Source organism: Hylobates moloch, unplaced genomic scaffold, assembly GCF_009828535.3.
Source record: "Hylobates moloch isolate HMO894 unplaced genomic scaffold, HMol_V3 SCAFFOLD_20, whole genome shotgun sequence".
NCBI lineage: Eukaryota > Metazoa > Chordata > Mammalia > Primates > Hylobatidae > Hylobates > Hylobates moloch.
Window position 1 is genome coordinate 14856278 of NW_026652295.1, and position 15813 is coordinate 14872090.

At 53.9% G+C, this 15813-nt stretch overlaps 1 protein-coding gene across 5 annotated transcripts in view; it reads left to right on the forward strand.

Annotated features, from left to right (window-relative positions):
* JARID2 (jumonji and AT-rich interaction domain containing 2) overlaps positions 1-15813 on the forward strand; it is a 277505-nt gene that overhangs the window by 258482 nt on the left and 3210 nt on the right. For 4 of the 5 annotated variants that reach the window (XM_032141133.2, XM_058432447.1, XM_032141138.2 and 1 more), the window contains 9 exons: positions 446-538; positions 3098-3216; positions 3308-3378; positions 4294-4408; positions 7371-7476; positions 8283-8465; positions 8972-9102; positions 10142-10325; positions 14051-14158. In XM_032141133.2, the coding sequence (XP_031997024.1) occupies positions 446-538; positions 3098-3216; positions 3308-3378; positions 4294-4408; positions 7371-7476; positions 8283-8465; positions 8972-9102; positions 10142-10325; positions 14051-14158 (1110 nt within the window). Of the gene's footprint in view, positions 1-445; positions 539-3097; positions 3217-3307; positions 3379-4293; positions 4409-7370; positions 7477-8282; positions 8466-8971; positions 9103-9333; positions 10326-14050; positions 14159-15813 lie in introns of those variants that run through there. The other variant, XM_058432446.1, reaches the window with a different exon arrangement.

Here is a 15813-nt window from a genome sequence, read left to right on the forward strand (position 1 = left end):
TCCAGCTTCTCTCCTGTGGGATCCCTGGTCACGAGTTCCATCAGGCCATAGCTACTGATAGCTTCGCCACTGGCCTGCAGCAGCCTTTGTCAGCTGAGGGATTCTGCCTCCAGCACAAGCTGCTTTTTCAGCAGAGCCTTGGAGGGGCCTTCCGTGCTTCCGCTGTGCGTTCGCTCAGGGCCTCTGGGTGGCAGCCTCTGTTCCTGGCAAAACAACTTGGCCCTCATGGGGGTGATCCTTGGTGGAGTCGTCCCACTCCTCTTGGCACAGTGGGTTCTTAGAGAATATATTTCTGCCTTCTCTGCCTGTCATTAACTCAGAATACAAGGTGGCCCACAGCCGCAGGGACGCCAAGGGGCAGCAGCCCATGACAGGTGTGTGGCCTCACTTGCAGTAGGGCTCAGCTTTGCTTCTGAAGCTTTACTCTTTTTTTGTTTTGTTTCAGGGAAGGTCTGTTTCTCTAACAACTTTTTATCGAACAGCGAGGAATATCATGAGCATGTGTTTCAGCAAGGAGCCTGCACCAGCCGAAATCGAGGTGAGAGAAGTGGCCCCTCACGCTGCCTCTCATGATGTGGGAACCCCTCGGCGAGCTGGAGGACATGCTGTGCTGCCCTGACCCCTGCAGCTCAGTGAATGGAAAGGACTCAGATGGGGCCGAGTTCATCCTCTGTGTTGAGCATGCACCAGGGCAGCCAAGTGTTTTAACTTAGGTTGATCTAAACTTGTTCACAAGCCAAAAACACTATAATGAAGGTGGGGAGCTGCCGAGTGCAGGGGGCGGGTTCTGGGCACGTCCCCTGCTCCCCGTCACTGTCTCCTCCTGCTTGCTCACCCGGCTGCTTCTCACCCCATCCTCTGTGTGTCTGTTATGCAAGAGAATGTTTGGAATCCCTTGAAACCACAGTTGTGCTTTTTTTTCTCTTCTATTTTTTATTTAATGGGATTGGCAGATTGCCATTTTTGTGCTTCTGCCAACTCTCTTCTTTGAGTTAGTATGAGGTTGGAAAGACAGTGAGCACTTCTGTGCCCAGACCAATTAGGGGGAGTTTCTGTGTGCGGCGCTGCAGGACAGAGACCGGATCTGTTTATTTACCTCCCCTCGGCCAGTGCCCAGCTGAGTCCGTGTGAACTTCCAGCTGCTGACGTCGGTGGGCTCTCAGCAGCGCTTGGTCGTGGAAAGGGAAAGAAACCAAACCCGGATTGCTGGTTCAGGGCAGCTGCCGGCCGGGGAACAGGAGGTATTTGCTGACCACAGCCTCATCTTTTGGTGTGTGACAGGCTTTTGCTGCTTCCCGCCGCCCCCCACCCCGCCCCCTGCCCCCCCCCATGCCACCTCTTTCAAATAAAATCCAGGGTCGGTTTGCCCCGTGTATACATGCTGACCACTTGGGGGTTCAGGTGTCTTGTTTTGCCCAGGTTTTGGACCTGTGACCTTCAAACCTGCTCGAACCAGGATGGCTGGTCACCCTCCCTGGGTGGTGTTTGGTGCCTCACCTCCTAATAGCAATTGTCAGAGCTTAGGATGTCCAGCCCTGTGGCTCACCCCTCCCTTCCTAGTTTGGGGAGTTAGAGGTTTACCTTTAGCACCACTTTCATCTTCTTATGACTTAGCTCTCTGCTTACGTGCAGGGGCTGTCTACGCTGTGTACCCTGGGTGCGGCCGTTGAATGCCACGCGGTGGCCTGACACCCACCCTGTGGTCGTGATTACCATGCTGCAGCTGCCACTGCCTCACCCACCACCAGCCACGATGTCAGCTGAACCCTGGTCTAGGACACGTGTGGCTTCCGCAGCTGCTTCCAGAGCGCGCGTTGCGTTTGTGGTAGAGATGTCAGGAGGAGGACACTTGGCTTTCTGGGGCTGAGCGTTGGACCTGGGAAGAGGCCTTTATTGCCAAACAACACGTGTCCTGTGGGCATCTCCCCAGAGCTGCAGAAGTTTATTATCCATGATGTGCCAGAAAACTTAGCGCATTTTACAGCCTCTTATTTAGGAATTAATTCCCTCTGAAAGTCTGCATTTTGCTCTAGCAGTTGTGTAAATATTTAAACACAAAGGGGAGATTTGCTAGAATTTAAACTTCAGGCCTGGACTGTCTAGCTTCTTGTGCTCTGTCTTCCAAAAAAGGCCAGTGGACAGCCCCTGGCGTTGGCTACCACCTGAGAGCAGTCCCTTGCTTCCCTTCCCACGTCTTTACAGACGCACCAAACGCTGGTTGCCCTCAGTTTCAGCAAATGCGTGGCAGGATTGGGCACTCAGGGAGTCTGTTGAGGGAATCCAGTCGTTTAATGTGGAATTTGTTCTTGATTTGTGGAGCTCTGACTCTGCCAAGTTGGCCCCCTCTTTGTGGAAGTCACACAGTTTTGAGAAAAGTGGTTTTGGTGTTGCTTGTAGCAGTTCGTTGAGCTCAACTGGACTCTATGATGCTGGGTGCTTATGAGTTAGGCTTCTTCCCTAAATGTGGTTCCAGCTTTACCAAGGCTTGTGAGACGAGGGAAGAGGACTTTGTGCTTCTGGAGTGATCACTGAGAACAAAGTGGAAGGTGACTGCCTGGGAGGCTTGTCTCAAGGGAGCCTAGGCACTGCTGCTTGCCTGTAGTCAAAGCATGTTCTGACCCATTCTTTGCCCCCATATTTGTTTAGATGGAACATATTAAAAGTCACTTCGGAAGCTTTTTATAATAGGCGGTTACCGTGCTTAGTATAATGTCCTCCAGGTTCATCCATGTTGTAGGATGTGTCAGAACTGACATCCTTTTACAAGTTGAGAAATAGGCCATGGTATGGATGGAGTAGATTTTGTTCATCCATCTGTGGATGGGATACTTTGGTGGCTTCACCTTTTGGCTGTTGGGAATAACTTAGCTGCATAACATGGGTGAGACCCTGCTTTCTGGCATTTTGAGGATATGCCTGGAGGTGACCTGTCATTGCTTTCTGCATTAGCGTCCTGCTGGAGACACTCTGCAAAGAGAGCTTCTGTTCTGAGGGGCATGTGCATCAGGCATTCATGTCCCAGTTTTGTTGGGTTGAACTGTGCTCTGTGGCTGCAGCACCTTAGGGGTGCTGACCAGCCCTTTCCTATTCCCTGCAGCAAGAGTACTGGAGGCTAGTGGAAGAAAAGGACTGCCACGTGGCAGTGCACTGCGGCAAGGTGGACACCAACACTCACGGCAGTGGATTCCCAGTGGGAAAATCAGAACCCTTTTCGAGGTAACCTGGGATTTTCTTGTCCATGTTCTTGGGGATGTGACTGCATCCTTTCCCCACCAGTTTGTAACGTCCCTTGTCTTCCCCTTTGCAGGCATGGATGGAACCTCACCGTCCTCCCCAATAACACAGGGTCCATCCTGCGTCACCTCGGTGCTGTGCCTGGTAAGCCTGACTGGCCGCCTGCCTGTGCAGCTATGACCATGAGTCCTACTCGCTGAGAACCAGGGCTGGGTTCCCCTTCTAAGCACTGCCGGGGAGGGATGGCGTCTTCAGGCTCACAGGACATACAGTGAAAATTGATTTTTAGAAAAGAAAGGAGTAACATAATGGTTGGTGAAGTCAGTAGGAAAGGTGGAAAGGTGAACCACACGGCAGAGTCTGGAGCTGGGAGAAGCTTAGTGGCCAACTTTGAACCTTGAAATTGCTGCTTTCAAAGCGAAGTCACAATTCCTTAAGGCTACTGCAGACTGAAATCATGAATTCTCAAGATGGTCAGTAGGTTCGTAATGATGGATGGATGCTTTGCAAGCTTTAGGGAAAGCCAAGGCGTCATGGAGGTTGTGGTCACTATGAATGTGAAGGCCCAGGCCTTGGGGAAAGCGGCTAGGAACCTGTCCAGGTCCTGGAACCTGACTCATTTCTGAGCTGAACCGAGGAGCCCTGTGCCCTACTCACCCTGCTTAGCGGCCTCGCCAACAAAGGGGCTTTCTTGCTTTCTGCCTCTGGCCCTGATGGGAGTTTTTGGGTTTGGCGCCTCTGGTCCTCAGCCTTGAGGCTCAGGGGCTCCGGCCGTGGGCTGCTGGTTGCTCAGCATTCCTCACCAGGTCAGGTTCCTGCGGCCACCTCCCTCTTGAGGCCGATGTGCTCCTGCTGTTTTGAAGCGGTGTTCATATTCTCCCACTTCTGTAGAGCAGGCAGGAAAGAGTAGGTACCTTCTGCTCACTGTCTTTTGTCTGGCTTTGAGTCCCATTTCTTTTCCTTCTTATTTTAGCAGAAGAAAGAGATTTTTACTTATTGTTCCTTTGAGACCTTGTTGCCTAGCTTTTAAAAATGCCCTTTTCACTCTTCCTGTTTTAGGAGTGACTATTCCCTGGCTAAATATTGGCATGGTCTTTTCTACCTCATGCTGGTCTCGAGACCAAAATCACCTTCCATACATTGACTACTTACACACTGGTGCTGACTGCATTTGGTGAGTACCGGCCCCGGGCGGGAAGGGAGGGACTGCAGAAACTAATATTAGCACATTAAGTGGAGCCTGCGGGTAACCTCTTGTCCGGGTGGTTCCACGTGCTTGAGAACTTGCTTCTCTGTGTTCAGGCCTGTCCTGCGTTCCCTGCCAAAGCCTGGGCCTGGGATCACCTACCTCTGTTGGAAGAGTTGGGGTGCTGGAGAATGTTGTAACCCTGTCTGATGATGAGCCGATGAGCAAATCTTTTCATATGCTTAGTGGCCGTTTAAGTTCCCCTTAGTTCCTTAAGTTCCCATAAGAATTACCTGCTTATGTCTGTTTTTGTTTGTTTTTGTTTTGTTTTGTTATGGATTAGTCACTTTTTCTTGTGGATTTCCAAGAGTTATTTTCACCTTAGGGTTAAGGAACAGTAGTAAAAGTGCCACACAAAGTTAACCAGTAGTAGTGACCATGTCATCAGCCCCCTATTAACTGAATATAAACCGCGGTATTTCATGATTGGTTATTTTCAGCCTCTGTGGAGCCAGTGTTTCCTCATCTATCGGTGGCTCTGTGGGGAGTAGAGTTGACTTGGGAATCTCGTTCCTGCCGTGTGGAGACGCACACGTTGTGTACCCTGCGGAGTCTGTTGCCTGGCGAGGTGTTCTGGGTCCCCGCCTGTAATCCTGACTCTCACTGCACCCATCCCTGATCTAGGCTGGGTCCCCGCCTGTAATCCTGACTCCCACTGCCCCATCCCTGATAGAGGCTGGACGCTTTGGTGTCTTTGTTTACGGCAGCAGTGGGAAATGACTACAAGTAATCAGATGTCTTGTCGTCTGATCGTTTACCGGCATGCCGTTCATGCCATGCTGACTGTGTTTATTGCCCTAATGGAGTGATTAAGCATTCTTTATTAAAATAAACAAAGCCTTAGGACTCGTTTTCTCCCTCTTTGGAGCCAGCGTTGGCTGCAGCCTCCTCATTTTGGCTTTTCTGGTGAGTGGTGCTGTCGACATGAGGGAGCCCTCCCTTCCCACGTGGGTCTGTGTGCCGTGGATGGTGATCACAGTGTCCTGCAGTGGGTCCGGAGTGCTGGGCCCGGGAAGCCCAGGCTGTTGCCTGTGGAGCGGGGACTGACAGGAGCCTTGGGGCTTCGCCGGGCCAGGCCACCAGCTGGGGAGGGGACAGCCAGGACAATTCCGAGAGTTGCCTTTGCCTCCAGAAGAAGAGTGGCCATTCCCTGTGGAGGAGTTACGCCGGCTGTGGCATGGCCTGGTGTTCCTGGGGTCATCCCTAGGCCAGTGACCTGAGGCCCGAGTTTCTTCCATGTGGGTTTGCTTATGGCTTGACGTTGAATCACAGATAGCAAAATGTGATACCCTGTGTGGGCTTTTTGAAGACTCACTCCTGGAACCTCATTGACGGGAGAGAAAGAAAAGGCAGGGATAGGATCAGAGAACATGATGGTGTGTAGTTTTGCTTAAAACATGTGATTTAGGTTAGAAACCCTGTATTTAAATTACCAATCAGTAACAGAATATGTTGGCATTGAAAATAACATGAGCATTAAAAAAAAAAAATACTTAAATGTGGCTCTTGCCTTCACTGAGCAACTGAAACCAGGATTTGGCCTCAGAGAGAAAATGCTTTCGTCACAGACACATAGGGGCTGCAGAGTTGCTGCCCGCCTGGATCTGGGGGGCGGGGGCTGTTGGGAGGGGCTGGCGGTGTTTCCCTGAGCTGCTGGCCCACGTCTTTGTGTTTGATGGCTTCACTGGCTTAGCATCCTGAAGACCTGTCAGGCCCCTTTCCACACTGATGTCCTCCTCTTGCCCAGGGAGGAGCCCCTCAGCCTGAGACGCCCAGGGGCAGGGCAGCCATCCCTGCACCCCTGCCCTGTGGGGGGCCTCCCCTCACATCCCCCTCACTCATGCTGTGAGCCTGGCACCAGGGGTGTCACCTGTTGTGAGTGGAAGTGTGGCCCTGATGGCCTCCAAGGACATGGGCAAAACCTCCTCCCCTCCCTGTGATTGCCGTGAGGAGGCCGTGTAGGTTACTGTCTACCTGTACCTCCCACCTTTTCTTACACTTGAGGACCCCTGCCAGCCTTATGGTTATACCCTAGAGGGTCTGTGAGCCACCACTTCCCCAGGCCACCCTCTGACACAGGCCTGTGAGCCCTTGATCCTCCTGTGTGTCTTGCTGTATGTACCTGATGCCGGGTAGGCTGGGTCCTAACACATAAAACTCTGCAGTGGGGTGCAGAGCTGGGGGCCCCTAGATATCCCCTGACCCCCACTTCGCCACAGCACCTGCCAAGGAGTTGGCCTTGAGGTGGCGCATGTGCATGAGCCTGGCTCCTTCCCCAACTCTGTGCATTTGTAGAGGGCAGGGTTTACTGTTCCTGGCTGGAGGCTGAGGGAGCCACGTATTCCTTGTGAGGACATTGTCAGGTCCTGCTCCTGCAGTGGCCTCTGTTAACAGGAGGAGGGCACAGTGCAGTGGCCTCTGTTAACAGAAGGAGGGCGCAGTGCAGTGGCCTCTGTTAACAGGAGGAGGGCGCAGTGCAGTGGCCTCTGTTAACAGGAGGAGGGTGCAGTGCAGTGGCGAGCCTCAGAAGAGGCTCGTGGAGGCTGCAGTGTGTCTGGTTCTGATTTATGGGGGTTTGTGAACATCTGTTTCTGGTTTGAAGGCTTTTTGGCTCACCAGGTGGGTCAGATCTGCATAAAAGAATGAGCATCTCGAAACACGGATGTGCTGTGGTTTGGCTGTGTGCTAGGTGGACGTGGCCCTGCTGCCATGGGAGATGGGAGCCAGCGGTGACCAGGCACCCAGCTGGGCCAGTGCGCCATCCCTGCCAGCGTGGAGCAGAGCCTCTCCCATGTGTGCTCGGGTCCCTGAGGGTGCCAGGGGTGGCCCAGTACCTGCAGGAGGCCCTTGTCAAGTCTCTGCTTGTCTCTTGTATCTCTCAATGACCCAGGTATTGCATTCCTGCTGAGGAGGAGAACAAGCTGGAAGATGTGGTCCACACCCTGCTGCAAGCCAATGGCACCCCAGGGCTGCAGATGCTGGAAAGCAACGTCATGGTGCGTCCACTCAGCCGCCGCCTCCAGCAGGAGCTGTAGGACCTCCTAGGCACTTGAACATGGTTTCCCATGAACCTGTCTTTCAAAGGCAATGAGGACACAGCAAAACAAATCCCCAGGGTGCAGAGGGAAAGGTCCTCTGACACAAAAGCCAAGCTGACCTTCCATCAGATTGCACAGGGCACTGGGGTTTTGCACAGCCTTTGCATCTGTTTTGGGGCTTGTTTGTGTTGTGGGCTGCTGTGGGCCCTGGGATTTCTTGTGCCTGCCGCTCCTACCTTCTGGGCACGTGAGAGGAATGAGCACAAAGGCTTCTTCACCTATTTTCAGGAAGTCACGGGGCTGGTGAGTTCCTGGGAAGTGTTGCTTTGAGCTGTGTTCTGACCAGCTTCTCTGGCCTCTGCTGACCCTGCTGGTCCCGCCTGTCCATCTTAGAGAAGAGATGGACGGGGGACTCCTTTGTAAGCCCAGCCTGTGGGCCTGTGGCCTACTTGGCTCTGGAGATGAGCCCGGCAGCCTCCTGGTTGTGTAACCTTGTCCCGTTTCCAGCCCTGGCATTGCCAGGTGGAGACAGAGGGGCATGTGTGGTCATCGTGTCCTCAGCTGTGCATGAACCTGTCATCACTCTTGGACCAGTGCAGTTTAGAAGCTCCTTCTTGTGTTATGAATGACATCTTTTTATTTTCCACATAAAACAATCTTATCTCCTTGAGAGCAGGCCTCTTAGGGTGTGCATACATCACCTGAAGACTGCAGGTGTCCCCACGCACAGGGAGGGGTGCCTCAGCCTGGCCCTGTCTCCCCAGATCTCCCCGGAGGTGCTGTGCAAAGAGGGGATCAAGGTGCATAGGACCGTGCAGCAGAGTGGCCAGTTTGTCGTCTGCTTCCCGGGATCCTTTGTGTCCAAAGTGTGCTGTGGGTACAGCGTGTCTGAAACCGTGCACTTTGCTACCAGCCAGTGGACAAGTATGGGCTTTGAGACCGCCAAGGTGAGCAGAGCCGGCCTCCTCCCGCTCGCTGCCCCCCCGCATCCCTGTGAGTGCCATGCGTGAGCGCACACAGAAGCATAGCTGTGTGTGCGTGTCTATTTGTCGATAGTTTCTTTTGGAATATGTCTTTGAAATTCTTAAGAGGTGGTTGAAAGGTCTTCTAGGAATGAAAAGTTGTTAGGGATTTGTTTGTATCACAAAGAGTTTTGATCAGACCGTTACTGACAGACCCCTCCAGTATTGGAAAACTGCTGAAGATGCTTAAGGTAATTGCTTAGAATGGACAGAGCACCTCCACCCATCGTGAGGCAGCGGCGAAGTGCTGTGACTTTTTATGGTATATGGTGCCTTTCTCACAGGGAGGCAAAGTTTTGAAGAGTTTTAAATCTAAATGCAATTCAAGATTTAGAAATTCAGACAGCCTGCCTGCCCCCTCCACCAAGAAAAACCTTGACAGCTGCCTAGTAATGAAAATCCACCCTAAAGGGATGTGACTCCTCTTTCAGGAAATGAAGCGTCGCCATATAGCTAAGCCATTCTCCATGGAGAAGTTACTCTACCAGATTGCACAAGCAGAAGCAAAAAAAGAAAACGGCCCCACTCTCAGTACCATCTCAGCCCTTCTGGATGAGCTCAGGTAACAGACTCGGGGGTCTGCCAGACCCCCAGGGCCCACGCCAGAGAGCTGGACCCGGCTGCCCTTGTGGGGGCATAGCAGGGTAGAGGCCGGGGGTGAGCAGACAGCGCTCCCTGCCTGCAGCCGCAGTGCCCTTTGGCACCGAGGGGCCCATATGATGCTTTTCCAGATGGGCAAAGGCTTTTTCAGGGTGTGGTAGTTTTTATTTTAACATTTTTTTTTTTTTTTTAGAAAATAATTTCCCCTTGATGTTTGGACTCAGAACCTCCAGCACCAAGAGGTTCCTCTTCTTTGTGGGAATGACTGCAAGAGGGGCTCCTGACCCCTGACACGTACTTGCTGACCCACCGCGTCAGAGCCTGACTCTGCACCAGTTAGGGGAAGGCGTGGATAGCTGCCCCTGGTCCTCCACCCTCCATTTTTTTGCCAGCCCCCTTGTATTTTGTGCGTGCGTGCGTGTGTGTGTGTGTGTGTGTGTGTGTGTGTGTGTGTGTGGTGGGGAGGCCTCCAGGCAGCCCCGCCTACTGCAGCAGCCCTCCCCAAGCAAGGGTGGCGCAGGTCAGGATGGATGCTGGGCAAAGTGGCGCCTGTGTAACCCTCTTCTCTCTTCCCTAACATGTAGTTCCCAGTGCCTCTCCCATCCTAGAGCAAGGCTCTGGGTTGTGCTGTGAGCACATGAATTTTGAACTTTTGGTGATGATAACAGCAGATAGTTTGACTCTCTCCTTAGCTTGGGACATAGGGAGAAGCCCTTACTAGGTGGCCATGGTTTTGCAGGCGTTGTGATGTGTTTGTCCCTGTGTTACTAAGTCCGGCCGCAGAGTAGCCTCATCAGCCAGGGCCGTCACTGACCTTTAGACTAAGGCACACGGGGCCTATGCTGGGCCGGGGAAGTGAGCTGGGCTTCGCCCCCCGAGCAGGCCCCAGTTCCTGACAGGGTGTGTCTGGAGGGAGGCCGGTGTGGGGTGCGTGTGTCCCCTCTGCTGGTGAGCATGGCAGGCCGTCAGTGAAGGTGTGGGCCGTCCCCCGTGTCTGGCAGGGATACGGAGCTGCGGCAGCGCAGGCAGCTGTTTGAGGCTGGCCTCCACTCCTCCGCGCGCTACGGCAGCCACGACGGCAGCAGCACGGTGGCGGACGGGAAGAAAAAGCCTCGAAAGTGGCTGCAGTTGGAGACGTCGGAGAGGAGGTGTCAGATCTGCCAGCACCTGTGCTACCTGTCCATGGTGAGCACGCCTGGCCCCGCCGGCACCCTCGCATGCAGTGCTTGGCCTGAGAGCTCCGGGGTTGCCCCCAGAAGAGGGAGGGCGCGCTCTGCCCAGGAGACCTGCTGTGCTCCCATCTCTGGAGCCGGCTGTGGGACCTCAGCAGAGCTTCTGGCCTCTGGAGGTGGCTGCCTCACCCACAGTGACCAGGCCACACAGAGGCTGTCCCTCTGTTCTGCCTATGCATGGCCCTCCCTCGGTCCCGCAGTGCCTCCTTCCTCCCTGGGGAGCAGCAGGTGGCCTCCCTCTCCGCCCTATTTTGTCACTCCAGCCCCCACGCACTCTGCTCTTATCCATCCTTTTTGAGGCGGTGAGGGGCGGGTTTCCCACAGTGCTGGGCAGCGTCTGCCACCTGCTGTGGCCTGTGCCTGGTGGGCCTGGGCCCATGGCCTCTGCCCTTGGGCTCTGTTCTTGGCTTCCTGGTTCTGCTCAGCTACATAATCTGCCTCAGCCCCTGAGGACTTCAGAATCTATCCTTGGTGAAAGCTGATGTTCCCCGTCCCATCTGGGATCAGAGATGCTTTTCTGGCACAGCCACTCCAGGCTACAGCAGGCTGCATTCCTCTCGCCTTCTTGACTGTGCCCTGCTGGCTTCCTCGTGCCCACCTACCTGCCCCAGCTTTGGGGTTAATAACAAACACACCACCTCCTCCCCCTGCTCACCCCTGTTCCAGGCCAGAGGTGGGCTCAGAAAAGCCCTTCCATGGCGACTGGACGGCTGTGGCCCTCGCCATGCTTCTTCCAATCTTCCCTTGACCTCTCACCAGGCAGCTGCCCTGACACACTCTGGGTAGGGACGCCCAGCTGGCACTGCAGATGGCTCCACGCCACTACACACCTTAGCCTGGAACAGAGAGCACGTGCTGCCTGAAGGGCCTGACCTGCGTCCCCGGGCCTCTTCCCTTTCCACAGTGCCTCACACCTCCAGTACAGAAGCCTAGCTAGGAGGCGCCCACCCCATATGCTGTGTGGTGCCTGTGTCCCACAGGTGTCCCCTCTGGCTGCACGCTCCCTGAGAGGCCAGTGCCTCCGCGTCCCTCTGCTTGTCCATGGTGGGCCAGGACTGAGACCCGGGTCAACTGTCCTTGGCCTCCCAGTGTCACTGTGTCATGCCGCCTCACCCCAAGTCCTGGCGTGCCCTGTAGAAGAGGGAGGACACAGCCTCTCCCGGATGAGTCAGATTGGGGCTTTGTAACATTTGAAAGAATTGAAAACTCTCGGTGTGTCCTCATCTCCTCCTTACCTAAGGACACAAATCACATTGTATCAAGATAGGCCCACCCTCATGGCCTCATTTGAGCTGATTTACCTCTTTAGAGGGCCCTACCCCCAACTGCAGTCACAGCTGAGATCCTGGAGGTTCAACGTTTGCATTTGATGGGGGACAAATGCAGTCTGACCGCCCTGCCTCCTGTCCTGTAGATTTCCTTCTGTCTGGTTTTTTCCCCCAGACTTCTCAAAATGTATTACCTAGAGCCATTCGGTTCTTAAAAGAAAATGATATAAGCATTTTCCCAGATCTTCAAAGTATCTTATAAACATCACTGATAAAAGCTTCATAGCTTGGTGTGCTCTCTTTTGTTTTGTTTGAGACAGTCTCGCTCTGTTGCCTAGGCTGGAATGCAGTGCTGTGATCCTGTCTCACTGTAGCCTCAACCTCCTCGACTTAGGTCATCCTCCCACCTCAGCCTCCTGAGTAGCTGGGACAGCAAGTGTACCACCATGCCCAGCTAATTTTTTTTTTTTTTTGGAGATGGGGTTCTGCTGTTACCCATAAGCTGCCTAGTTCAGCCTCCCAGAGCCCTGGGATTATAGGCATGGGCCACTGCGCTCAGCTGTCCATCCTCTTGCTGGAACACGCTATTCACTGTCCATGCATTGAGTATGGTAGTTACACCTGGGGGTGAAGCTGGTCTGTCCATGTGAGGTGGCACCAGGTGGCCTCACTTTCAAGCCATCCTTCAGAAACTTCAGAGTTGTCACCTGGCATTTCCTGTCAACCTGAAAGTTATTTTTAAAAGAATATATCATGAGGCCGGGCATGGTAGGCCAATCCCAGTGCTTTGGGAGGCAAAGGTGGGCAGATTACTCGAGGCCAGGAGTGTGAGACCAGCCTGGGTAACAGAGTGAGACTGATCTCTACAAAAAATACAAAAAATTAACTGAGTGTGATGGCGGGGGTATCACTTGAGCCCAGAAGTTCAAGGCTACAGTGAGCCATGATCGCACTACTGTACTCCGGCCTGGGTGACAGAGTGACAACCTGTCTCTTTAAAAAAAAAAAAAAACCAGGCACGGTGGCTTATGCTTGTAATCCCAGCACTTTGGGAGGCTGAGGCGGGCCAATCACAGCCTGGCCAACATGGTGAAACCCCATCTCTACTAAAAATAGAAAAAATTAGCCAGGCATAGTGGCGGGCGCCTGTAGTCTCAGCTACTCGGGAGGTGGAGGTTGCAGTGAGCCGAGATCGCGCCATCGTGCTCCAGCCTAGGTGACAGTGCGAGACTCCATCTCAAAAAAAAAACAAAAAACCCCATTATAAATCCATAGGCAAAAATTGGGGTTTGACTTATGGTGACAGTTTGCATTGCTTGGATTACTAATACATTTGTGAATTTAAATTTGATGTGTTTCCTGTTCTTCCTGTCCTTGGCCCCGTGTCTCTCCAAGGTCTTGTTTCTGTCAGTAGGTGGCATTCCCACACTCCTACAACGTGTTCTCTGTTTCTTGCTTAGAAACACTGCAGACGCAAACAAGTCCTTCCCCTCAAGCTTTCTGACAAAGGCCTATGACCCTTCTGCCTCTTGAGTGTTAAGACTGAATTTCTCCTTATTTTCAAACTCAGAATTAGAATAGGACTTGGAGTCCGCGTGAAGTATGGGAGCCTCCCGCAGAAGCCAGGTGGCTGTTTCCTTTCATCTGGCCCCTCTCAGCTCTCAGCCCTAGACAGGCCCCCAGTGAGGGTCTCTGTCCCAGCACTCTCCTGTGGCCTCAGGCAGCAGGGCGTCCACTGGCGGGACAGCCGTGGGCTTTGTGGACAGCCCGCCCAACAGGGCCAGGGCTGGTGGGTGAGCTCGTCCGCATTGCAGAGGTCGGGAATCTGTGATGTTGAGGGTTTTGGGGGAGTTTGCATGGGTCGTTGGACGCCGCTTGCTCTGTTGACTGTGAGCCGCTCATGGGCCACCATGAGAACCAGTTTTGCTGCTGGGAAGTCAAGGGTGTGTTCCCCGCGTGGCCGTCCGAGTTGGAGTCCTCCATGTTCCACATCTATTCCAGGACTAGGTTGGTTTTGAACACAGGATCTCAGGAGCCCTCAGAACTCAAGAGATGAGAAATACGCACCCCTCACTGTCTTTACCAGCCTGGTGGTGACTGACCCTCTCCCAGGAAACTCCAGCAGAAATCTGGAGGGGACTTGAGGGCCACCCCTAGGTCTAACTCAGAGTGGTCAGTTACTCACCTTCCTAGTTGAAGACCATGTTCCAGGTGTTTGGTCAGTTTTCGTTTTAGTCCATTTCCAGCGTTTCCATTCCTCAAAGCCCTTGGCCTGGGTGGTGGGTGCTGGGGCTGCTCTGGTTGGGGCAGTGGGTGTGGGGGCTGCCTGGCTGGGCGTACTCCTACCTTACCCTCCCAGGGCGCTGTGGAGCTGCCTCCTGACCTTCGGATGTCCTGCTCTTGCTTGCAGGTGGTACAAGAGAACGAAAACGTTGTGTTCTGTCTGGAGTGTGCTCTGCGCCACGTGGAGAAACAGAAGTCCTGCCGAGGGCTGAAGTTGATGTACCGCTACGATGAGGTCAGTCCCTGCCCGCGGGGTAGGGCAGGGCAGCAGCATGGTGCCATCCCTGCTCCCGGCTGGATGTAGGCACTCTGGCCTGGCAGTTCTGTGCCTGGCCGGTAGTCAGGGCTGTGCAGGCCTGAGATGCCCTGTTCTTAGGCCCTAAACCCATTCAGGCCCCATGTTAGGATCCCAGGGGGAGCGGGGTTCCTGCACAGGCATTTGGATTTCAGAGACGGGCTCTTAACAGGGCTGAGGCTCTTCCTGCAGCCCCCCTGGCTTTCCCAAGGGCCGCACCACTGTGGTTTAGAGCCAGACACTTTTTTGTGACCTGTCCCAGGCACAGTGGGATGGTTGGCAGTGGCCTCTCCAATCTCCACTCACTCGATGCCAGCCCCTTCAGGCTGAGAGAGCTGGAAGTGTCTGCAGACATTGGGGCAGGACTGTGAAATGCCCGGTGCCTTCCTGCAGGTGCCAGGCTCTTCTGGAGACAGAGGTCATAACAGTGCACAGCCTGTGCAGCTGGGGGCCGCCCTGAGTGGCAGAACTCCTGGCAGCAGTGCCTCTCCCCTGCTCTGCCCGCCTTCCCCACGTGTGCTTCCCCTGCTCTGCCCGCCTCCCCCACGTGTGCTTCCCACAGACTCTGATTAGGCTGGTTATGAGGAAAGTCGCCACATTGTGGTCATTGCACATTTGAGGCCACTGAGTGGGGCGGGTGCTGCGGGTATGACTGTGAGGGGCCTGGTGTGTCTGGGGGCCCAGGCGGTGGGGCCAAGTGGTGGGTCTCACTCGATAAGCCTTGAGCTAAACTATTGGAGAGCTGGAAGAAGAACTCTTTGCATCTGTTTTGTTTCAAAGAGCATGCTGGGTGAAGGCAGTAAACACCTGCTGTCCCTCCTTCCCCTCAGTAGTGAGTGTCCAGGCACAGTTAGAAATAATGAAGTCTTTGCGGCGAAGTCTTTGCGGCTGAGCGTGAGCATGGCTCTGGCACCTTGGGGTGCAGGCGGCGGCACGGGGAGGCGTCCTCTGGCTGGCTGGAAAGCGCTCTGTGAATCATGGGTTGTGCCTCTCACCAGCAGCCTGTTTCTGTAGTCGGATGTCTGACATGACCAGATCCTGGGAAAAGAATGGCATTCAGGGGCTGAGACCTAATGGTCGGTTTTGATGAATTAGGAGGAGCAAAGGTATTTGGAAACTGCATACTCTGTAGCGGCTGACGTAGTTCAGTAAGCATGTCTGTGCCTCTGTCCCCTGTTGAGCTGTGCATTGTTTTTTAACACGGAGTCTCGCTCTGTCGCCAAGCTGGAGTGCAGTGGCATGATCTCGGCCCACTGCAACCTGCGCCTCCCGGGTTCCAGCGATTCTCCTGTTTCAGCTTCCAGAGTAGCTGGGATTACAGGTGCCCGCCACTATGCACCCGACTAATTTTTCTTTTTAGTAGAGGCAGAGTTTTACCATGTTGGTCAGGCTGGTCTCAAACTCCTGACCTCAGGTGATCCGCTTGCTTCAGCCTCCCAAAATGCTGGGATTACAGGCGTGAGCCACCACACCTGGCCCATTCTTTTAAATAGGAAATTTCTACCTTGTAAACAGAGACCATTGCAAAATCTTCTTCTCAACCTCCCAGTGTGCCCAGTACACAAATCACCCATGTCTGGGCCTGCTGACCCAGG